Source organism: Lampetra fluviatilis, chromosome 68 (genome assembly GCF_964198595.1).
Source record: "Lampetra fluviatilis chromosome 68, kcLamFluv1.1, whole genome shotgun sequence".
NCBI lineage: Eukaryota > Metazoa > Chordata > Hyperoartia > Petromyzontiformes > Petromyzontidae > Lampetra > Lampetra fluviatilis.
This window is the reverse complement of record NC_136342.1, coordinates 2,583,772-2,608,156: the sequence shown is the minus strand read 5'-3', so window position 1 is coordinate 2,608,156 and position 24,385 is coordinate 2,583,772. Positions and strand designations below refer to the sequence as shown.

Below are 24,385 nucleotides of genomic sequence, written 5' to 3'. Positions count from 1 at the left end.
GGTTTAGATCGTGGCGTTATTTATAAATGTGTCGTAACCCTCCACCACCCGACACGGCCAATCAGTAAAAAAGTGTCACGTTGACAAAAGACAAATTATTTCACTGCTTTAGCCCCACCCCGGTGTGTTGAAGCGCGAACCCACAACATTTACAATTTTAGTACGACGTTTCGCTGGCAATTGCATCCAGCATCATCGGGCAATTCGCTCACAATCCTGTGAGTCGCTTACAACTGCTGTGCCGTTACTTATCGCCAATAATACTGGTCAACAGAAAAAAAAAACCAAATTCTGGCCTGGACTTTTGCAGCTGTTCTAGACTAATTTCAGGGTGGTGATTCCATGATCTGATCTCAGATTTGCTCTATCGCATCTCATTTTTGTGCTATCGGCATACCCCATTTTCATTGATTTTACCCGAAATTAACTCTGTCACTTATGATTGCAAGTTGTTGCGAGTCAGTGACTGCTTTAGTGTTAAAATACGGTGCTGTACTTTTAGGATAGTGTGTTAATATCATCATTTTATGTAGATATCCACATTTATGTAATATTTTTCTTCTGCAGTTTTTATTGAAAATGCAATATTGGATTTCTCAAAAACCTTATGTGATAGACAAAAACTGATGCCAGATTTGGAATCAGCGCCCCAAAATTACCATGTGACTGCTTTAGTGTTAAAATATGGTGCTGCATTTTAGTGTGTTTATAATATCATTTTATGTAGATATCCACATTTATTTAATATTTTTATTCTGCAGTTTTTATTGAAAATGCAATATTTGATCTCTCAAAAACCTGATGTGATAGACAAAAACTGATGCCACATTTGGTGGAATCAGCACCCCCCAAAATTACCTTAAAACCGTTGGAATTATCTTATGCCAGGAAAAAGTGTGTTGACCAGTGTTATGGACTCAGACTATTGTCCTATCATCTCATAGAGTCCCTGACCACGTGATAATATGCTGCTACACGGTGGCAGTGTGGTTCGTAACATGCCGATGTATCACTAATAAACCCCAATGATCCGATCGAAATGAGGGATTTTTATGTGATCATGGGGGGGCAGGGGGGGGTCACGTGTCACCCCACCATCTATCGAAATTAAGGATTTTTATGGGATCATGGGGGGGAGGGGGGGGGGCGGTCACGTGTCACCCCACCATCTATCGAAATTAGGGATTTTTATGGGATCATGGGGGGGAGGGGGGGGGTCACGTGTCACTCCACCATCTATCGAAATGAGGGATTTTTATGGGATCATGGGGGGGGGGGGGAGGGGGTCACGTGCCACCCCACCATCTATCGAAATTAGGGATTTTTATGGGATCATGGGGGGGGGGAGGGGGGGGGGTCACGTGTCACTCCACCATCTATCAAAATTAGGGATTTTTATGGGATCATGGGGATGGGGGGGGGGGGTCACGTGCCACCCCACCATCTATCAAAATTAGGGATTTTTATGGGATCATGGGGGGGGGGCGGTCACGTGTTACCCCACCATCTATCAAAATTAGGGATTTTTATGGGATCATGGGGGGGGGGCGGTCACGTGTCACCCCACCATCTATCAAAATTAGGGATTTTTATGGGATCATGGGGGGGGGGGGGCGGTCACGTGTTACCCCACCATCTATCAAAATTAGGGATTTTTATGGGATCATGGGGGGGGGGGCGGTCACGTGTCACCCCACCATCTATCGAAATTAGGGATTTTTATGGGATCATGGGGATGGGGGGTCACGTGCCACCCCACCATCTATCAAAATGAGGGATTTTTATGGGATCATGGGGGGGCGGTCACGTGTTACCCCACCATCTATCGAAATGAGGGATTTTTATGGGATCATGGGGAGGGGGTCACGTGCTACCCCACCATCTATCGATCTATCGAAATTATGGATATCGATCGGATCATTGGGTGTGGGTGGCCAGCACCACGCCTGCCATTCTCTCGTGGCGATGTTGACACCGCTACACCAACAACAAGCCGCGCCATTCGCCACTAAGTGGCGGTGACGTATAACCACGTCGCTTGTGCCAGGCTAGGTGCACGTTGAGGCCACGTGGTCCTCCTAGCCCCCCGGATAGAAGGGCACAGGGCAGACCGAGGTGGTGACCACACACGGGGTCGACTGACCGAGATGACTTTTGCGCCCGTCACCCCCCCCCCCATTCCGCGTTCGTATGACCGGGGCTAAGTCCATCCATCCGTCTCCTCCTAACCCCAAAGTTGGAGCCAGACTCAACGTTGGGAAACCGCTCGTCGATTCCGGGGGGGTTGGAATCGACGTTGGAATCGAATCGAAACCCGATCTTAGAACGTCGCTCCAGGTTCTAATTTTAGCCTCCGGCCGGGAAAGGCGCCACTCGAGTTTTTTTTATTTTACAATCGCGTTTCTGTTTCTTCTTCTCTCTGTTTGCCTTTTTTTATCGCGCGCCAGCCACCGTACGCACCTGTCGCGTTGACGTCATTATGTCACCGGGAGCGATTGTGACGTCATCGGATTTTTTTAAATTTTACTTGGAGGGATTGCAACGTCATTGTTGTTGTTTTTTTACTGGGAGGGAGGGTGACGTCATCAGGTTATTTTGTTATTTTGCTTGGAGGGATTGCAACGTCATTGTTATTTTTTTTACTGGGAGGGATGGTGACGTCATCGGGGTTTTTTAAATTTTATTTGGAGGGATTGCAACGTCATTGTTATTTTTTACTGGGAGGGATAGTGACGTCATCGGGTTTTTTGTTATTTTACTGGGAGGGATTGCAACGTCATTGTTATTTTTACTGGGAGGGATGGTGACGTCATCGGTTTTTTTTTGTTATTTTACTTGGAGGGATTGCAACGTCATTGTTATTTTTTTTACTGGGAGGGATGATGACGTCATCAGGGTTTTTGTTATTTTGCTTGGAGGGATCGCAACGTCATTATGTTTTTTTACTGGTAGGGATGGTGACGTCATCGGTTTTTTGTTATTTTACTTGGAGGGATTGCAACGTCATTGTTGTTGTTTTTTTACTGGGAAGGATGGTGACGTCATCGGTTTTTTGTTATTTTACTTGGAGGGATTGCAACGTCATTGTTGGTTTTTTTTTACTGGGAGGGATGGTGACGTCATCAGGGTTTTTGTTATTTTACTTGGAGGGATTGCAACGTCATTGTGTTATCTTTTTACTGGGAGGGATGGTGACGTCATTACTTTTTAGCGGGAGGTATTGGAACGTCACAATTTTACTGGTAGAAACCTCCTGGTTACACCAGCCCACAGGGGATTATTGTGTTCGTCATGCAGGGAGGGGCTGGGTGGGGAGGGAGGGGCTGGGTGGGGAAGGGCTGGGTGGAGAGGGAGGGGCTGGGTGGGGAGAGGAGGGTGGGGAGGGGCTGGGTGAGGAGGGTAGGGCTGGGTGGGGTAGGGAGGGTGGGGAGGGGCTGGGTGGGGAGGGTGAGGCTGGGTGGGGTAGGGAGGGTGGGGAGGGGCTGGGTGGGGAGGGTGAGGCTGGGTGGGTAGGGGAGGGTGGGGAGGGGCTGGGTGGGGAGGGAGGGGCTGGGTGGGGAGGGGCTGGGTGGGGGGGGGGGTGGGGCTGGGTGGGGAGGGAGGGGCTGGGTGGGGAAGGGCTGGGTGGAGAGGGAGGGGCTGGGTGGGGAGAGGAGGGTGGGGAGGGGCTGGGTGAGGAGGGTAGGGCTGGGTGGGGTAGGGAGGGTGGGGAGGGGCTGGGTGGGGAGGGTGAGGCTGGGTGGGTAGGGGAGGGTGGGGAGGGGCTGGGTGGGGAGGGAGGGGCTGGGTGGGGAGGGGCTGGGTGGGGAGGGAGGGGCTGGGTGGGTGGGGAGAGGAGGGTGGGGAGGGGCTGGGTGGGGAGGGAGGGGCTGGGTGGGGGGGAGGGTGGGGCTGGGTGGGGAGGGAGGGGCTGGGTGGGGAAGGGCTGGGTGGAGAGGGAGGGGCTGGGTGAGGAGAGGAGGGTGGGGAGGGGCTGGGTGAGGAGGGTAGGGCTGGGTGGGGTAGGGAGGGTGGGGAGGGAGGGGCTGGGTGGGGAGGGTGAGGCTGGGTGGGTAGGGGAGGGTGGGGAGGGGCTGGGTGGGGAGGGAGGGGCTGGGTGGGGAGGGGCTGGGTGGGGAGGGAGGGGCTGGGTGGGTGGGGAGAGGAGGGTGGGGAGGGGCTGGGTGGGGTAGGGCATAAGTAGTACTAATCACATACCTGCATTTCCCATATCCCCTCCCTTTGATGCTGCTAATCCTGCATAATGCACGGGCATAAGTAGTACTAATCACACACCTGCATTTCCCAGAAATATGCTAAATTCCTCTTGATATGCAAATTCTTTTGTCAAGGCGCCCTTTCCCCCCCTTCCAACCCAGCTTAAATATATGCTCCAAGCACGTGTGCTGTTTCATTCAGACGCTGTCGCCTCGACAGACCTGGTTTCACCTGAGGACGGCTGCTTGCGTTGTGGCCGAAACGTCGTGAGAATTATTTTATTATGTTTTATTTTTTATTATTTTATTACTTCCCTTCTACGTGACTGTACCGAAAGAACCAAGAAGATGAATCCCTGCAGTCACGAAAGCTTTAAATCGAAATTTGATGGTGATTAAAACTTCCAGAAACCATGTAAGCAGTGGTCCATGCGCACGACGAGAAACACCGACTTGTGCTGCTTCCTTGAAATTTGGTAGACAGAGGGCAGAACAGAGGCAACTCTTCAAGCGCATCAGTCCACGCCCACTCTGAAGAAAACACCGACTTTTGTCTGCAACGAGACAAACGCACACGGACCGCGTATCACATTCATGGCAGTTACAGCATTTTAAAGCCATGGTCCAAGTTAACCTGTTAGAAAACACCGACTTTTGTCTCGAACGAGACAAACACACCGACCGCGTATCACATTTATTGCAGTAACTTCATTTTAACGCCATGGTCCACGTCAACTTGTTAGAAAACACCGACTTTTGTCTGCTACGAGACAAACGCACACCGACCGCGTACCACATTCATGGCAGTTACTGCATTTTAACGCCATGGTCCACGTCAACCTGTTAGAAAACACCGACTTTTGTCTCAAACGAGACAAACGCACACCGACCGCATACCACATTCATTGTAGTAACTCCATTTTAAAGCCATGGTCCATGCCAATCAGTTAGAAAACACCGACTTTTGTCTCAAACGGGACAAACGCACACCGACCGCATACCACATTCATTGCAGTAACTCAATTTTAAAGCCATGGTCCATGCCAATCAGTTAGAAAACACCGACTTTTGTCTCAAACGAGACAAACGCACACCGACCGCATACCACATTCATTGCAGTAACTTTATTTTAACGCCGTGGTCCACGTCAACCTGTTAGAAAATACCGACTTTTGTCTCACGACGGCTTATTAATGTCAGGCAGTTAAACTACATTGATTCAACATACCTGTCAACCTCTTACCAGTGCCCTCTACCTTATTACAGACCAATGCAGACCTTACTGGTCACCCCGGGCCCTTATACATCTCAACGTTTATCCTATACACTACACTATACACTACACTATACACTACACTATACACTACTATACACTACACTGTATACTACACTATACACTACACTGTATACTACACTATACACTACACTGTACACTCCACTATACACTACACTATACACTACACTACTATACACTACAGAATACACTACACTATACACTACTATACACTACACCACTATACACTACACTATACACTACACTATACACTACACTATACACTACACTACTATACACTACACTATACACTACACTATACACTGCACTATACACTCCACTATACACTACACTATGCACTCCACTATACACCACACAATACACTACACTATACACTACACTATACACTACACTATACACTGCACTATACACTCCACTATACACTACACTATACACTGCACTATACACCACACAATACACTACACTACACACTACACTATACACTACACTATACACCACACTATACACTATACACTACACTATACACTACACTATACACTACACTATACACTGCACTATACACTACACTATACACTACACTACACACTACACTATACACTACACTATACACTACACTACACACTACACTATACACTACACTATACACTACACTATACACTACACTACACTATACACTACACTATACACTACACTATACACTACACTATACACCACATTATACACTATACACTACACTATACACTACACTACACACTACACTACACACTACACTATACACTACACTATACACTCCACTATACACTACACTATACACTACACTATACACTACATTATATCAACGTTCATCCTACAAAGTCCCATCGCAAGGGAGAAACACAAACAAAGAGACACAAAAGTGTTTTGTGCTCATATTGAAACGGCTGTACGGGCCCGTGTGGACCTGAAAAGTCAACTTCCCTGTACAAGAATTATGTTCTTCTCTGTCTGTGTGTCTCCGTTCCTCTTGTTTTTATGTTTTGTCTTTCTTTAGAATGTTCACACTTAAATTCTAACTTAGCAATCTTTGAAATACGTAATCGACCAGGCTATGCGTTAATTGTGTGTTGACCGACTCTCTGTGTTGTATTACATAACATTTCGATATATTTTGCTAGGTTATTTAATTTAGTGTGTGTCTTTCTCTAACCCCCCTCCCTCTCTCTGCCTCCGCCCCCCCTCTGTCTATTTAAGGCCACCCCACAGAGACGACCTCCCTCTCTGTACCTGTGTTACTCTCTCTGTGTGTATCTTGGTGATATCTGTCTGCTTATAGGTCTGTCTATAGTTTTCTGGTTAGATTTTTGTTGCTATTTCTTTTATACCTGATGACGATTGCTTGTGTTGCAATCGAAACGTCGTAGTATGCTATTATTTAATTTATTATTTTATCTTTATACGTGACTTTACCGAAAGAACCAAAGAAGAATTACGGGGTAAATCGTACAGGTTGACACGGTATGCTTCAAAGCCATGGTCCACTACACCACGCGGTATAAGAAACACCGACTGTTGTTTGGGGCCGTCCATAAATGACGTCACGCGATTTTGGACGATTTTTGACCCCCACCCTCCCTCGTCACAAAAAGTCAGACCCCCCCCCTCAAATATGACGTCACAAAGCTCTGCCCCCCCCCCCCAAAACCATATTTCCATTTTAAAAATAAAACATGCTTCAAATCATCTTCTTGGTTCTTTCGGTAAAGTCACGTAGAATGGAAACAAGAAAAATAATAAAGTAAAAGATAATAAAATAATGTTTTATTTTGTTTTATTTTACGTGACTTTAGAATATGAATCCCTGCAGTCACGAAAGCTTTAAATCGAAACATGCTTCAAATCGCTTTAAACGATTGTCATTGTAGTGCGTATTTAATGTGGCGCTGCACTTTGATGTTGTAGGAGAAAACATTTATTACAAAGTCTATTTAATTAAGTAGAACGTGTTGTCTATATTTATTTAAAGTTGCGCATTTTGATGTGACGTCACATTTCCCCCCCCCCCTTTGTCACACATCGTCACAAATGTCTGACCCCCACCCCCCCCCCTAGGTGCGTGACGTCATTTATGGACGTTCTACTTAATGAAATAGACTTTGTAATAAATGTTTTCTCCTACAACATCAGAGTGCAGCGCCACATTAAATACGCACTACAATGACAATAGTTTAAAGCGATTTGAAGCATGTTTTTTTTATTTTTTTGGGGGGGGGCAGAGCTTTGTGACGTCATATTTGAGGGGGGGTCTGACTTTTTGTGACGTCGTGTGACGAGGGGGGGGGGTCAAAAATCGTCCAAAATCGCGTGACGTCATTTATGGACGGCCCCTATGCTTCAAAGCCATGGTCCACCACTCCACGCGGTATAAGAAACACCGACTGTTGTGTCACACGAGGCTGTGATTAATATTTATGTACCAACGATCAGACAGAGGGGTTAGTCTTCATTTCTTTCAAAGCCATGGTCCAAGGCCCCACTTTGTGAGAAACACCCGACCTTTGTCTCACGGTAGCTTATTTAAACAACGTATGAACAAGCAGACAAAGATAATTAAATCAATCAATGTAATTCCAATTTTTTTTGTTTAATATAAATTAAGTAATTACATTTAATTATTGAGGTAATTAAATTGCATTAAAATCCCAACCCACTCTATATACACACAAGAGAAACACAGACTCCTGTCTTACGCCGTGGCGACAGAAGGTAAGTTAAATAATTTCAAAGCCACGGTCCACTCCCCTCCCCCTCCATAAGAAACACCGACCTCTGTCGCCCACCGGGACTTATAAGGCGGGACAGAGGCGATTAGCGAGTTCATTTAACCATCAGGAAGCCAATACAGTACCTCTCTGTGCGTGTGTATTAGTTTACATTATTTAAACATAGAGTTTACATCGTTTATCGCACTACGGTAATATATAGAGATATATATAAGTATTTTTTACGAGTGTATTGTCAATTATACGACGGCGCTTTCCCTATTGGCGTTATCGATACGATCATCGATTTGTGTGAGGTGTACAGTAAGTGTAAGTGTGTGTGTTCATTCATAGATCGTGTTGTTGTTGTCAAGGGGTTGTCGGAAATGTGTTAAAGGATGTGTGGTGTTCAGTGAGTATACAATGCAGTGTGTGAATGTGTACACGTGGCTGAATATGTAAAGTCTTAAGTGTCTATGAGTATTGATTTGTCAATTGCCATGCCGATGTATGTGGTATTCGGATCGATTATAATTTAATGAATGCATATACTTTACGTAAGAAAAAAAAACTGTATTATTTGATTCTACAACAGTATTTTAAATATCCAAGTTTTATATATTTTTTTAAAAGTTATCGTAGCGTTAGGCCAATTACATGATATGAGCCATTTAATATCTTAACGTCTACAACTCTGAGGTATAAACTTAGCAACTAATAACTGCTTATAGAATATAATTGTACGATTTAACGTAGCGTAATTGTACACATTAACACGCTATTTGTACCGCTGTTGGATGTTAGGGCCGGCTTTAACTTTCCCTCAGACTAACCGCAGGACTTTTATATTATAAATGTGTAATTATTATACTACACAATTCTGACGTACGCGTTGACAAATCTCTTTGTTAAACACTCGACAACCAAATTGTATTGTTAATAAGATTAATAAGAGGCACTGTACTCCCAGCGTGACAGGCGTACAGTACAACAAGTGGTTAATTGCCGCCAAAATAACCCCCCCCCCCTTTCGTTAAAATTACTCAAAATATTTACACGATTTTTGAAGACTTCGATAATAAAAGTTGTTATTTTGTGCAACATTTTCCTCAAAAAGTGCGCGCTGTGAGGAATTTATACATTATAAGACGTATTAAAAGCTTTAACATTGCAAGGTAACAATCAGCAATCGTTGTTACACTACCAAAATGACGGACGTACAACTTTACGTTTATTTTAATTGTATCAATTAATCTTCGTTGTTACCTTACAATGCAATATTGATTGTATTATACATTGACTTGCTGATATACACAGCGCTACATATTCAATGAGGTATGTAACCTTTACCATACGGCTTTAATTATAGAGAGATTTACGCGAAAGGATTAATTAAATATTCACGGTAATTACTGTAATACTCGCTAATCATAGGAAATAAATCGGACAAGCCTCTTTATACTACAGTATAGTAGGGGGCATCGCTGTGGTACTTATATATGTGTCCGTATGTACTTGCACAATCTATCACACTACATAATCACTACAGCAAGTCGTATAGAGACTCCAGTTAATTCTAGATTTGAAGCTTTCGTGACTGCAAGGATTCATATTCTTAGGTTTTTTTCGGTAAAGTCACGTAGGTAAAACATTAAAATTAATAAAAGTGAAAATAAAATAAAAATCACGACGTTTCGGAGGCAACACAAGCTTCCGTCTTCAGGTGGAACCGTCACAGCCACGACAGCTGTATCAAGTAAATGAGAGATTGCAAGAGCTACCACTCCGTATATATAATGGTTGGAGAGGGGGGAAGGGCCAAGTACGGCACACTTTTTATTAATATGGTAAGGTGAGGTTTAAGGTGAGGCTTAAGAGGGTGACGTCGTGTGTAGGTGTGTGTGCGTTCAGTCTCATTCCCATCCCACATTCGCAACGTACGGCGCCAAAGAAGTTCGGCACGCATGTGGGTTGGGGCAGTAGGCGTGTAGTGGTTGCTTATTGGACGTCGTAGGTGGCCTGCCCTGGCCACAGACGGACCCACAAGGCCAGCAGCTGATCGATGGCATCTTTGACAAGCTCCAGAGTGTTTCATCGATCTCCAACTCCCGTCAGGATCCAACCAATCGCCAACGTGTGACGGTTTCCAGAAGATTTCGCCATCAGCAGCATCGCCGTCACCACATCGATCTCAACCATCATCAGCAGCATCGCCGCCACCACCACCGCCACCTCGATCTCAACCATCATCAGCAGCATCGCCGCCACCGCCACCTCGATCTCAACCATCATCAGCAGCATCGCCGCCACCGCCACCTCGATCTCAACCACCATCAGCTTCACCGACATCACCTCCGCTACCTTCATCGCCACGGACACAATCTCCACTGCCTCCCGTCTCCACCGATATCACATCCACCCGCCCGTTACCTCCGGATCTCCGAAGCCACCAACTAATATAACGATATATATCTTGACCAAGACCACCTCCACCATACCAAACCGCGCAAACATCTCCGCTACCTTCACCGGCACGACCTTTCGTCTCCATTCGCACCGCCGCCACCACCACCATCACCACCAGCAGCAGCAGCACAACCTCTGTGTCTAACCAGCGCCTCGGATTCTCACGGTTGGCCACGCACGGCGCGAAAGAAGTTGGACGTGCGATCGCTGCCGTCTTCTTCACCACCGTCGGCGGCACCACCACCACCACCACGTTCGTCACCGCGAGGGTTGTTCGGAGCATGCGTGCGCGCGCATGGGCTGCGTGTGCTCGAGAGGCGGGGACACCCCCGACTTTCTGGGCGCCGCTCTTCCCGGCTACGCGTGGAATCGCGAGCGCCTCGCCTGGGAGGTGAGGAGGGATGGAGACCTTCCTTCGTAACGCGAGCACGGCACGGTGTTAAGTTCCATCGCCGCGCCAAATCTAGAAATTGATTAGATTGTTTGAAAAAAAAATCAACGGTCGAAATCGTTGTAGATTTTAAGTTTTCGTGAGTGCAAGGATTCGTAATCTTCTTGGTTCTTTCGGTAAAGTCACGTAGAAGGAAAATAATAAAATAATAAAAATAAAACATTTAATAATTCTCACGACGTTTCGGCCACAACGCAAGCAGCCGTCCTCAGGTGAAGAACAGGTCTGTCGGAAAGACAGCGTCTGAAACTTCAGGTCTGTCGGAAAGACAGCGTCTGTTTTTTGTTTGCATTCCGACCGCAAGTATTGCGGTCTATTCAAACATGACTCCTTGTAAAAAAGGTGTCAGTTTTGTTACCAGATAGAAGGGTAAAAAACACAATTATATTTTTTACTGGCAAATGAGGTTCCAATGACGTTTTTATTTATTAATGTAACGACGACCCTTGACGATCCGTGAACCCCTTCCCTCCTCCTCCCTCCTCCTCCGCCGTGAGACCAGTTGGAGGAGTTCCGCGTGGAGGTGGAGCGCGAGGCGACGGTGCTTGACGAAAGCTCCCCGCTGGTGCTGCGCTACCGCACGCCGCTGTTCCGCGGGTTCGCGCGCGTCCGCTGGCCTCCCGTTCGTGCCGGCGAGGCGTGGGACGTGGGCTGGGTGCAGGCGTGCACGCGCATGATGTTCCGCAACACCTACGGCAACGCCGGCGCGTGAGTCCACCGCCCGGCATTCACGGCGCATTGGTGGGGTTCGGGGGGAGGAAATGCGTTCCGGAGATGCTCGTGAATGGCAAATGTTAGCGGGTGATTGTGTTGGCCGACGAAAATGTATTCGTGGATTTACCTTAAGTGAATAGTGTAAGCGATTATTATAAATATCGATTTAAAGCTTTCGTGACTGCAGGGATTCATCTTCTTGGTTCTTTCGGTAAAGTCACGTAGAATGGAAATAATAAAATAATAAAAATAAAACATAATAAAATAATTCTCACGACGTTTCGGCCACAACGCAAGCAGCCGTCCTCAGGTGAAGAACAGGTCTGTCGGAAAAACAGCGTCTGAATGATCAGCAATCAGGCTGTCTTTCCGACAGCCCTGTTCTCTTCACCTGAGGACGGCTGCTTGCGTTGTGGCCGAAACGTCGTGAGAATTATTTTATTATGTTTTATTTTTATTATTTTCCTTCTACGTGACTTTACCGAAAGAACCAAGAAGATGATTATAAATAGTTATAATAATAATAACGCATCTCGTCTTTTTATCTCGTCGCTTCAACTCTCGTAGAGAGATTCGCATAGCAGACCCATAGACTCGCGTAGAGACTCATAAGCTCGCGCAGAGACTCGCTAACAACGAGTTGGGAGTGAACGGGTTCTCCATCTTGGCGAGCGGATGGTCACAGCGCGCTTGCCATTGACCGCGCGCCGTGTAGTCTCCGCGTCAAGTTTGTTGAGTCACGCACGACGGCCGGATACCGGTTGGACCGTCACGCGGTGAGCATCACCTGGCATCAGGGGCGGGTTTGGGGGGAGGGGGGGTGAAAGCTCTTCCCGCCCTCGCCCTCACCCCACCCGCCCCCGACTGTGCGGGACAGCGCGTCGCTCGGAGATGGGATGTGGGGAAGGGAGTCTCGGCAGTAGCTCTGTGATGTTCGGCTCCACGGGGGGAGGAGGGGGCCCTGTAGCGCAGTCGGGCACCGCAGTGGCTAGGAGATGTTGACCACCTCGTCTGGTATGCAGGAGGGTGTGGGTTCAATCCCAACCCTGACACCTGCTGTGTATGTGGAGTTCACGTATCTCTCTCTCTCATCATCATCATCACAGTGGCTAGGAGATGTTCACTCCCTTGTCTGGTATGCAGGAGGGCGTGGGTTCAATCCCAACCCTGACGCCTGCTGTATATGTGGAGTTCACGTATCTCTCATCATCATCACGGTGGCTAGGAGATGTTCACTACCTCACCTGGTGTACAGGAGGGCGGTGGGTTCAATCCCAACCGTGACACCTGCTGTGTATGTAGAGTTCACGTATCTCTCATCATCATCACGGTGGCTAGGAGATGTTAACTACCTCGTCTGGTATGCAGGAGGGCGTGGGTTCAATCCCAACCCTGACACCTGCTGTGTATGTGGAGTTCACGTATCTCTCATCATCATCACGGTGGCTAGGAGATGTTCACTACCTCGTCTGGTATGCAGGAGGGCGTGGGTTCAATCCCAACCCTGACACCTGCTGTGTATGTGGAGTTCACGTATCTCTCTCTCATCATCATCACGGTGGCTAGGAGATGTTCACTACCTTGTCTGGTATGCAGGAGGGCGTGGGTTCAATCCCAACCCTGACACCTGCTGTGTATGTGGAGTTCACGTATCTCTCTCTCATCATCATCACGGTGGCTAGTAGATGTTGACCACCTCGTCTGGTATGCAGGAGGGTGTGGGTTCAATCCCAACCCTGACACCTGCTGTGTATGTAGAGTTCACGTATCTCTCATCATCATCATCACGGTGGCTAGGAGATGTTCACTACCTCGTCTGGTATGCAGGAGGTCGTGGGTTCGATCCCGACCCTGACGATACCTGCTGCTGTATATTTGGTGTCTGCGTCTCTCTCTCCCCCCCGTGGACGTGTGGATTTTTCTCCGGGTCCTCCGGGTTTTCCCTCCACATTTAAGAATAGGCATCGCACGTTTAGAGTATTTGCCTGCTGCTATCAATTTCCACGTGGTGATGATGATGATGATTATGCCACTTCGTCGAGCTATCATTTGTGGTCGCCAGGTCGCTTCTGAAATATTTGTACCGGTCCCGGAACCCCCCATTAGGTCTACTCCGCCTTAAACGGGTGCTAAAACATCATCGATAGAGACACAAAAGCGGGGCGTGCATGCGTGGTCCTTCATAGGTGCTACTGATATTCGCCTTAACAGCACTTGCCCCGGACAGTCTGTTGAAGGCAAAAAAAAAATCTTTCGTTTAGTTACATATGTTTATGTATGTTATCATTCTTTCGCAAAGTACGTAGCCCAAACGTGCTAATCGGACGTGCAGAGAAGGATGACAATCTCAACACAGAAATCCGTTCCAAAGAAATTCGTTTTCAATCTAGATTGATTCATTAAAAGTGCATAGCTCCAGTGAGCTCCGAATACAGGACGGAAGAGCGCTCCAGACGGTCGCAGATGCGCATCTGAAACCGCGCGATGCGGTGACCACCGCTTTTGTTCGATGGCTTGGCCAAAAGCCGCCGCTGCTGCTGCTGCTGCTACGAGGATGACGGACCGGAGTTTGTTTGAGTTGCCGCAGGAAGAGCGAGCGACTTCTGTTGTGCGAAGGTGGACAGCAGGCAGGCAGTCGGTCACCGTCTCCCCTCGCGTTCCTGAGCGTCCGTGGCGTAGCACGCGCATAGTTGGCTTAATGCGATCGGGGGTAGATTAAAGCTTAACCATGAAATATAGGCTACGTCGGCAAAGCGGGGTTTGACATGAAACAATTAGGCTGCGATTACGTCAAGGACATGGATATTGCGTGCGTCCGTGTGTGTGTGTGATCTGGACACGGTCCCATCGGTGAGCTCCTCCGGCAGGCAAGGCTGCGTTGGCTGGGTCATGTAGCTCGCATGCCCAGCCAGCGCATGCCCAAACAGCTTCGATTCGGCTGGATAGAGGGGGCTAAACGGGCGCGGCACGGGCTGGAGAAGAGATGGAATGATGTGGTACGAGAGGATATGGAGCTGAGTGGACTTGCCGATGACTGGTACCAGCGGTGTCAAGATCGGCCTCTGTGGAGGAGGCTCGTGAAGGACGCTACTGGGCAGAGGAGCGATGCTAACAACAATGAGGGCAGCGCCGGGTGGCTGAAACACAGCAAGTTGGCACAGTAGGGGGCACAGGTGGTGCATCGGTCAGTCATCTCCGTCAGTCGACCCGTGGCACTTGGGTCTGTCCCGTGACCTCGATACTCCACATGTCCTTAAAGTGCACATAGCCTGGCACAAGTGCCCTCGTGATGTCACCGCTACTTAGTGGCCAATAGCGGGTTATTGTTGTACGTGTGTGTGAACACACAGTGGGGAGCGGTCGGATAGACACAGATCCCTCGTGTAGTCTAAACAGACTGTTGGGGCAAGTGCTGTTAGTGAGCAGCACCTATGAAGGCCGGTATGGTGCACGAGAGGGGGTGGGTGGCCAGCACCACGCCCAGCCGCCTTTGTCTCCCCAGTGGCGATGTTCACACACCTCACCAGGTACTCATTTGAAGTCGAGTCGACCTAGGGGAGGCCCAGTACCAGTTCAGTTATTCGTTGCTGGTGTTGGTCGCGAGCGGGAATCAAGCCCGTGTTGCCGGGTTCGTAGTGCAGCGCGCTCACCGCTACACCACCGCTCCCCATGACAGTCGGGTACACGCACGGGTACACGCACGGATACATGCGCATATACACACACAGATACACGCACGGGTACACGCACACACACGGTAGATGGCAGCACTTTCCCACCCGCTCCACCATAAGAGAGGAAAGGCTCCGTCACACGACGTTACAAGAGACGTTTAATTCTCAGATGTGGTAAAAAAAAAAAATTGCCGGTTGGCATCGAAACTTCCCATTCATTGTTTGTGCCCCCCCCCTCTCTCTTCCCTCTTCCTCCTGCTCATCGTCGCCAACTTCCCCCCCCCCCTCTCTCCCCTGGCTCCCTCTGCCGCCGCCGCCACCACCACCACCGTCACCACCACCGCCGCCACCGTCACCAACGCCGCCACCACCGCCGCCACCACCACCGCCGCCACCACCACCACTGCCACCACCACCGCCACCACCACCGCCGCCACCACCACCACCGCCGCCACCACCGCCGCCACCACCAACGTCGCCGCCGCCACCACCACTGCCACCACCACCGCCGTCACCACCTCCACCACCGCCACCACCACCGCCGTCACCGCCACCACCACCGTTACCACCACCACCACCGCCGCCCGTCAGTTCGAGCTGGGAGCTGCCGCAGCTGCGAGGCGGCACGTGCGCGTGCGTGAGCGACTCCGACGGCGCGCGGTACCCCTTCTACGGCGCCACCTCGGAGGTGGCGCAGCTGCGCGGACCGGACGCACGCGCCGAGACGCTGCGCCTCTCCATGGCGGATGGCTTTGCCCCCAGCGTCACGTGGCTGGCGCCCGTCTCCGGAGCCGGGGCGGCAGGTCGCGGCGGCGGCGACGCTGGCGCTGCTACGGCGGTGGGGCTGACGCGCGTGAAGCGGGAACAGGACTTCACGACGTGGCTTGTCGCGCTCAACGTCCACACCAAGGAGGTGGAGGTCATCCGCACGGTGAGGGTCAACCCCCCCCCACGCCACCCCCCCCCCCCTGCAGCGTGCGTGCGTTGGCAGCGGGAGGGAGACTTTTGGAAGCTTTTAAATCCTTTATATTAAGTTCACTTGCGCGCTTGCTTACTCAAGAAAAACAGAAATGAATAATAAAATGAAACCGATGCCACGCATATAAAGGATTTATAGTGAAAAACTTTGTTTTTACGGGTTAATTTTTTTAAAATCCTTTATATTAAGTTCACTTGCGCGCTTAGGACCGTGCAAATCTTTCGGTCGTTTTTTAACCCACTTCCCGTGATCCAATCGAGCTGACATTTTCCACACAGACTCGTTGTGCGTGACAATTAATGTTCGTGCAAATTTTTTTCCTAAATTTTCCACTTTTTAGGACAAAAATATTATATTTAATTACCAATTGCTTAATGGTGCAATGCAATCATCTGACCCATAGGTGGCAGCCATCTCAAGCCAGAGGACGAGAGGACTCTAGCCGCCACGCATATAAAGGATTTATAGTGAAAAACTTTGTTTTTACGGGTAAATTTTTTGTTTGCTGGAATCGATCGTCGGTTATTCGGGGAAGGGCACGCCGGATTTTCAAACATCGCTACTTCATCATTATTTAACATGGCTTATTTTTGCAACATTCTTGCATAGCGTTGTGTTTTTTTAGGTGTTGTGTGTGTGTTTTTTTTGCAGCGTTTTAAATTAGTTTACTGTGTGAAATTGGCATAAATAAACGTACAAATAGACAAACGAAACAGATCCTGTTTAAAGTGATTGTATTTACGCGACCATACTTACCACTCCAAACTCGAAGACTCTGCATGGGTTGATGTACCTACGCCGTTGTTTCAACAACTCGTGTTTAACGATTGCCAGGCTGGTTTTACAGCCTTTGGAGCGGTTTTTGCCGGTTTTGCCGGATCGCCCCGGGAGCGCCGGATAATGTTGGAAAGCCGGATAACACTGGTCAACACACTTTTTCTGGCATAAGGTAATTCCAACGGTTTTAAGGTAGTTTTGGGGTGCTGATTCCACCAAATCTGGCATCAGTTTTTGTCTATCACATCAGGTTTTTCAAATATTGCATTTTCAATAAAAAATGCGGAAGAAAAATATTAAATAAATGTGGATATCTACATAAAATGATATTATAAACACACTAAAATACAGCACCATATTTTAACACTAAAGCAGTCACTGACTCGCAACAACTTGCAATCATAAGTGACAGAGTTAATTTTGGGTAAAATCAATGAAAATGGGGTATGCCGATAGCATATAAAAATGAGCAAATCTGAGATCAGATTTGGAATCAGCACCCTGACATTAGTCTAAAACAGCTGCAAAAGTCCAGGCCAGAAAAAAAGTTTTTTTTTGTTGACCAGTGTAATTGATGATCGAATGTATTTTTCGATTTAAAGCTTTCGTGACTGCAGGGATTCATCTTCTTGGTTCTTTCGCTAAAGTCACGTAGAATGGAAATAATAAAATAATAAAAATAAACCAATTAAATCATTTCGATTTCAAGCTTTCGTGACTGCAGGGATTCATCTTCTTGGTTCTTTCGCTAAAGTCACGTAGAATGGAAATAATAAAATGATAAAAATAAACCTATTAAATAATTTGGATTTAAAGCTTTCGTGACTGCAGGGATTCATCTTCTTGGTTCTTTCGGTAAAGTCACGTAGAATGGAAATAATAAAATAATAAAAATAAAACAATATTTAATAATGTTTTATTTTTATTATTTCCATTCTACGTGACTTTAATAAAAATAAAACATAATAAAAAATGTTTTATTTTTATTATTTTATTATTTCCATTCTACGTGACTTTACCGAAAGAACCAAGAAGATGAATCCCTGCAGTCACGAAAGCTTTAAATCCAAATTATTTAATAGGTTTATTTTTATTATTTTATTATTTCCATTCTACGTGACTTTACCGAAAGAACCAAGAAGACGACTGTATTTTGTTTGACCAGGCAAAGGCCCGCTGAGCCATGTAGGTCTTTTTCAGCAGCGACCTGGCTATCGCGAATGATAGCTCAACGGGAAGTGAATTATCGTAGTGTGCAAATTCATAGCAGCAGCCAAATACTCTGAACGCACGTTGATTCTAAATGTGGCGGGAAAAACCGGAGGGTCTGGAGAAAAATCCACGCGACCACGGGGAAAGCGAGAGAGAGACCTCCTGCGTGCAAGGCGAGGTAGTTAACATCTCCTAGCCACCGTGATGATGATGAGAGAGAGAGAGACATGCAGAATCCAAATATACATCAGGCGTGAGGTACGGCATCGAGCCCACGCCCTCCTGCATAACAGACGAGGTAGTGAACATCTCCTAGCCACCGTGATGATGATGAGAGAGAGAGATACGTGAACTCCACATACACAGCAGGCGTCAGGGTCGGGATCGAACCCACGGTCTCCTGCATACCAGACGAGGTAGTTAACATCTCACCACCGTGACTTCGCAACGCTGGTGTGTTCATCTTCTTGGTTCTTTCGGTAAAGTCACGTAGAAGGGAAATAATAAAAATAAAACGTAATAAAATAATTCTCACGACGTTTCGGCCACAACGCAAGCAGCCGTCCTCAGGTGGAGAACAGGTCTGTCGAGAAGACAGCGTCTGAATGACACGCCCCAGGCTTGGAGCGACTATTTAAGCTGGGTTGGAGGGGGAAGAGCGCCTTGACAAAATAATTTGCATATCAAGAGGAATTTAGCATATTAATGACAACAGCAGAGGTTAGTTTAAATGCGATTGGTATTACCTTAGAGTCGCGGCATCTCTTCAGAAAGGTGAGAGACTCCATTAGCTGAGCCTTCTCATCCCGGAGTTTGTTGAAAGATCTTAAAGTTTTGTGGAATCTGCGACTAAGGTAATACCAATCACATTTACACCAACCTCTGCTGCTGTCATAAATATGCTAAATTCTTCTTGATATGCAAATTCTTTTGTCAAGGCGCTCTTCCCCCTCCAACCCAGCTTAAATAGTCGCTCCAAGCCTGGGGCGTGTCATTCAGACGCTGTCTTCTCGACAGACCTGTTCTCCACCTGAGGACGGCTGCGTGCGTTGTGGCCGAAACGTCGTGAGAATTATTTTATTATGTTTTATTTTTATTATTTTATTACTTCCCTTCTATGTGACTTTACCGAAAGAACCAAGAAGATGAATCCCTCCATAATATTTATTTTTATTATTTTAATACTTCCCTTCTACGTGATGACTTTACCAAAAGAACCAAGAAGATGAATCCCTGCATAATATTTATTTTTATTATTTTATTATTTCCCTTCTACGTGACTTTACCGAAAGAACCAAGAAGATGAATCCCTGCAGTCACGAAAGAAACTTTAAATCGAAATTCATCGCTGCGTGTTCGCTGCGTCCTCCCCCACGGCACGCAGGTGAAGTGGGGCGTCCGGGTGGACATCGTGGTGGACACGGGCAGGCCGCTGGGTCAGCGGGCGACTCTGCTGGGCGATGTCCACCAGGCGCGCCCTGCCGTGGTGTTCACCCGTGAACCCGTGCCCCTCTCGGCACTGAACCCGCCCTCCGCCAACGACTCGCAGGTGCCTGCCGCACATCCACCACACTACCGCCACACTACCGCCACACTACCGCCACACTACCGCCACACTACCGCCACACTACCGCCACACTACCGCCACACTACCGCCATACTACCGCCACACTACCACCACACTACCGCCACAACACCACACTACCAACAACAACAACCACTGCCATTCGCCACTAAGTGGCGGTGACGTCACCACGACGCTTGTGCCAGGCCATGTGCACCTTGAGGCCACGTGAAGTGTCGAACGTCCGCTGGCAGGAGGTCACGGGGCAGACCCAGCAGGTGCCACGGGTCGACTGACCGAGATGACCGAGATGACTGGCTACCACCACACTACTAACACACACACACCCACCACACTGCCCACCACACTACCACCACACAAACACACCCACCACACTGCCACCAAGAACCACACACCCACCCACCACACCACCACCACCACACTGCCATCACCATGAACCACACACACCCACCACCACACTGCCATCACCATGAGCCACACACACACACCCACCACCACACCACCACACTGCCATCACCACGAACCACACACACACCCACCACCACACCACCACCACACTGCCATCACCATGAACCACACACACACACACCCACCACCACACCACCACCACACTGCCATCACCATGAACCACACACACACACCCACCACCACCACGAACCGCACACATCCACCCACCACATATCTTTCTCTCCATCTCTCTCTCTCTCTCTCCCTCCTCGCTAGGAGTTTCTGTGGCGCCCAGCCTCCGGCAGCCCCATTATTCTCATCCCCGCGCGCAAGCAGCACCAGCTCGGCGACGGCACCGGCGCTCAGCCGGCACAGGCGGCAGCGCTTCACCGCAACGGCACGGGCGACGCGCCCGCAAGCCAGCAGCAATCGGGCTACGCCATGTAGTCTCGCCCTGCCGGGGGGGGGGGGGGGGGTCAAAAATTGCCGGCTCTCACCGGAGAAGGGGGGGCAGAGACTGCGGCCGGGCCGGAGACGATGACGACGCCGCCGCCGCCGCTGAGCGGCGATGGACGTGTGGAAAACGTTGTGCCGGCAACGCTGAAGGCCTGGGTTCGAGCCCTGGGTCGTCTGGGTGTTCTCTGTACTGGGGGATTACAATGGACATTTGGAAGATGCTGAGCTGGCAACGCTGAAGGCCTGGGTTCGAGCCCTGGGTCGTCTGGGTGTTCTCTGTACTGGGGGATTACAATGGACATTTGGAAGATGCTGAGCTGGCAACGCTGAAGGCCTGGGTTCGAGCCCTGGGTCGTCTGGGTGTTCTGTGTACGGGGGTTCACGATGGACGTGTCAGAGACTGAACCAGCTACGTTCAGGTTCTGGGTGTCTTGGGGGGGGGGGGGGGGGAGTGATGTTGAGGAAGGGGGGGGGGGGCAGTTCACAATGGCTGTGTTTAAAGCAACGCCTGAGCCAGCAATCTCTAAAACACTTTGGTTTGACTCTTGGTTGTTTTGTAGGAGGTGGGGGGGGGGGGGGGGGGGGGCTTCGCGATGGCCATCTACGAGAAGTGGATGAGCCTGCAGCTTTAGAAAGCCTAGGTTCAAGTTCCGTGCAATGGATGAGTCTGTTACTAGACAGGTTTCATCGTGGCCATGTCAGGGAACTGAGCCGACCAAGCCCAGCGAACGACGTCCGGGTTCGATTCCCGCATCTGGGTTCGATCCCCGCATCTGGGTTCGATCCCCGCATCTGGGTTCGATTCCCGCATCTGGGTTCGATCCCCGCATCTGGGTTCGATCCCCGCATCTGGGTTCGATTCCCGCATCTGGGTTCGATTCCCGCATCTGGGTTCGATCCCCGCATCTGGGTTCGATCCCCGCATCTGGGTTCGATTCCCGCATCTGGGTTCGATTCCCGCATCTGGGTTCGATTCCCGCATCTGGGTTCGATCCCCGCATCTGGGTGCCTCTCAGGGAGGGAAGGGGGGGGGGGGGGTCACTATGGCCAGCTGGAAGCGATGACTGAGCCGTTAATGTGAGCAACCTGGGTTCAATGCCCGGGTCGTAATCTCGTGTGTTCAAGTGTTACTGTGACTGTTACGCAACTTTGATGGGTTAAAAAAAAAAACACTCCTATAATTTGAAGTGATAAAGCGGGTGGCCGAGAGGTTTTGACGACACGGAGCTGATGGGCACCGCTGGGTTCCTATCCGGGTCACGGTTCCAACCACAGAGAGGACACCGGGGTCTCTTAGACTCGCACAGAGATCCACACTCGCACACAGACCTGTAGGCTTCCAGACTTCCAGACTCGCACAGAGACCCACAGACTCGCACAGAGACCCACAGACTCGCACAGAGACCCACAGACTCGCACAGAGACCCACACTCACGCACAGAGACCCACAGACTCGCACAGAGACCCACAGACTCGCACAGAGACCCACAGACTCGCACAGAGACCCACAGACTCGCACAGAGACCCACAGACTCGCACAGAGACCCACAGACTCGCACAGAGACCCACAGACTCGCACAGAGACCCACACTCGCACAGAGACCCACAGACTCGCACAGAGACCCACACTCGCACAGAGACCCACAGACTCGCACAGAGACCCACAGACTCGCACAGAGACCCACACTCGCACACAGACCTATAGACTTCCAGACCCGCAGACTCGCACAGAGACCCACACTCACGCACAGAGACCCACAGACTCGCACAGAGACCCACAGACTCGCACAGAGACCCACAGACTCGCACAGAGATCCACACTCTCCACACGGACCTATAGACTTCCAGACCCACAGACTCGCACAGAGACCCACACTCGCACACGGACCTATAGACTTCCAGATTCGCAGACTCGCACAGAGACCCACACTCGCACACTGACCTATAGACTTCCAGATTCGCAGACTCGCACAGAGACCCACACACTCGCACAGAGACCCACAGACTCGCACAGAGACCCACAGACTCGCACAGAGACCCACACTCACGCACGGAAACCCACAGAGACCCACAGACTCGCACAGAGACCCACAGACTCGCTTAGATTGAGCTGCCATTAAACCGAGTTCAAGTGTAGCAGCTTTATATTCTCAACCTTGGCGACTACCTTATATGGGTGGCCGTCATTTCTGACCGCCAGGTCGCTTGAGAAAAAGATCTGCATAGTTCAGTGAGCCTTACCTGGTTAAAAAAAAATAAACATTTAGTTCAGGTGGGCTCAGCCATAACTACCCTGGGGGAGTGACCGTGCCACCTCTAGGTTGGCTCAGCCATAACTACCCTGGGGGAGTGACCGTGCCACACCTCTAGGTTGGCTCAGCCATAACTACCCTGGGGCAGTGACCGGGTCACCTCTAGGTTGGTTCCGAGTCTCGCGCTGTGGGAAGACTAAATGTTCGCGGATTGGGGAGTGGTGGGGGGGAGGGGGGGTTGTATTGGGATGGGTGGTGGAAGAGTAGACCAAGCACTACGCTTGGAAGAGGGGGGGGGGCTACTTACCGTGCCCCCCCCCCTCTTTGCTAAGCGAGCAGTTGCAGGGGTTGCACCTTTACCTGTGGAACGGCGGTGCTCAATCGCTGTGGGTGCGTGCGCTGTATTAGAATGGAGTAAAATATAGCGAGAGATGTGGCTACCGACTCTACGCCCAGCGGGTTCTGTTTGGTTTCTTGTGGGTCACTTCTTGGGTCGACGATGGTGTGGGCGGGCATAGGTGGCTGCAACGTGGTGCTGGCCACACACCCCCTCGTGTGTGTGTGGTGCTGGTTACCCACCCTCGTGTGTGTGTGTGGTGTCACTCACCCACCCCCTCGTGTGAGTGTGTGTGGTGTCACTCACCCACCCCCTCCTGTGTGTGTGGTGTCACTCACCCACCCCCTCGTGTGTGTGTGTGGTGTCACTCACCCACCCCCTCGTGTGAGTGTGTGTGTGTGGTGTTGCTCACCCACCCCCTCCTGTGTGTGTGGTGTCACTCACCCACCCCCTCGTGTGTGTGTGTGGTGTCACTCACCCACCCCCTCGTGAGTGTGTGTGGTGTCACTCACCCACCCCCTCGTGAGTGTGTGTGTGGTGTCACTCACCCACCCCCTCGTGTGAGTGTGTGTGTGTGGTGTTGCTCACCCACCCCCTCCTGTGTGTGTGGTGTCACTCACCCACCCCCTCGTGTGTGTGTGTGGTGTCACTCACCCACCCCCTCGTGAGTGTGTGTGTGGTGTCACTCACCCACCCCCTCGTGTGAGTGTGTGTGTGGTGTCACTCACCCACCCCCTCGTGTGAGTGTGTGTGTGTGGTGTTGCTCACCCACCCCCTCCTGTGTGTGTGGTGTCACTCACCCACCCC

The 24,385-nt window shown here is 49.7% G+C and overlaps 1 protein-coding gene across 2 annotated transcripts; it reads left to right on the top strand.

The window, feature by feature from the left end:
* Positions 1-8,390: 8,390 nt before the first annotated feature.
* Positions 8,391-20,984, top strand: LOC144952476 (protein FAM78B-like). Of its 2 annotated transcripts, XM_078882893.1 has the most exons (6): positions 8,391-8,552; positions 10,844-11,085; positions 11,648-11,853; positions 16,125-16,464; positions 19,886-20,050; positions 20,810-20,984. In XM_078882893.1, the coding sequence occupies exons 2-6, from the start codon at positions 10,990-10,992 to the stop codon at positions 20,978-20,980; spliced, it is 978 nt and encodes a 325-aa protein (XP_078739019.1). In that variant the 5' UTR covers positions 8,391-8,552; positions 10,844-10,989; the 3' UTR covers positions 20,981-20,984. The 2 variants fall into 2 exon arrangements, with proteins under 2 accessions (XP_078739019.1, XP_078739018.1); XM_078882892.1 differs by lacking the exon at positions 8,391-8,552 and having other exon boundaries at positions 9,569-11,085.
* The last annotated feature ends 3,401 nt before the right edge of the window (positions 20,985-24,385 follow it).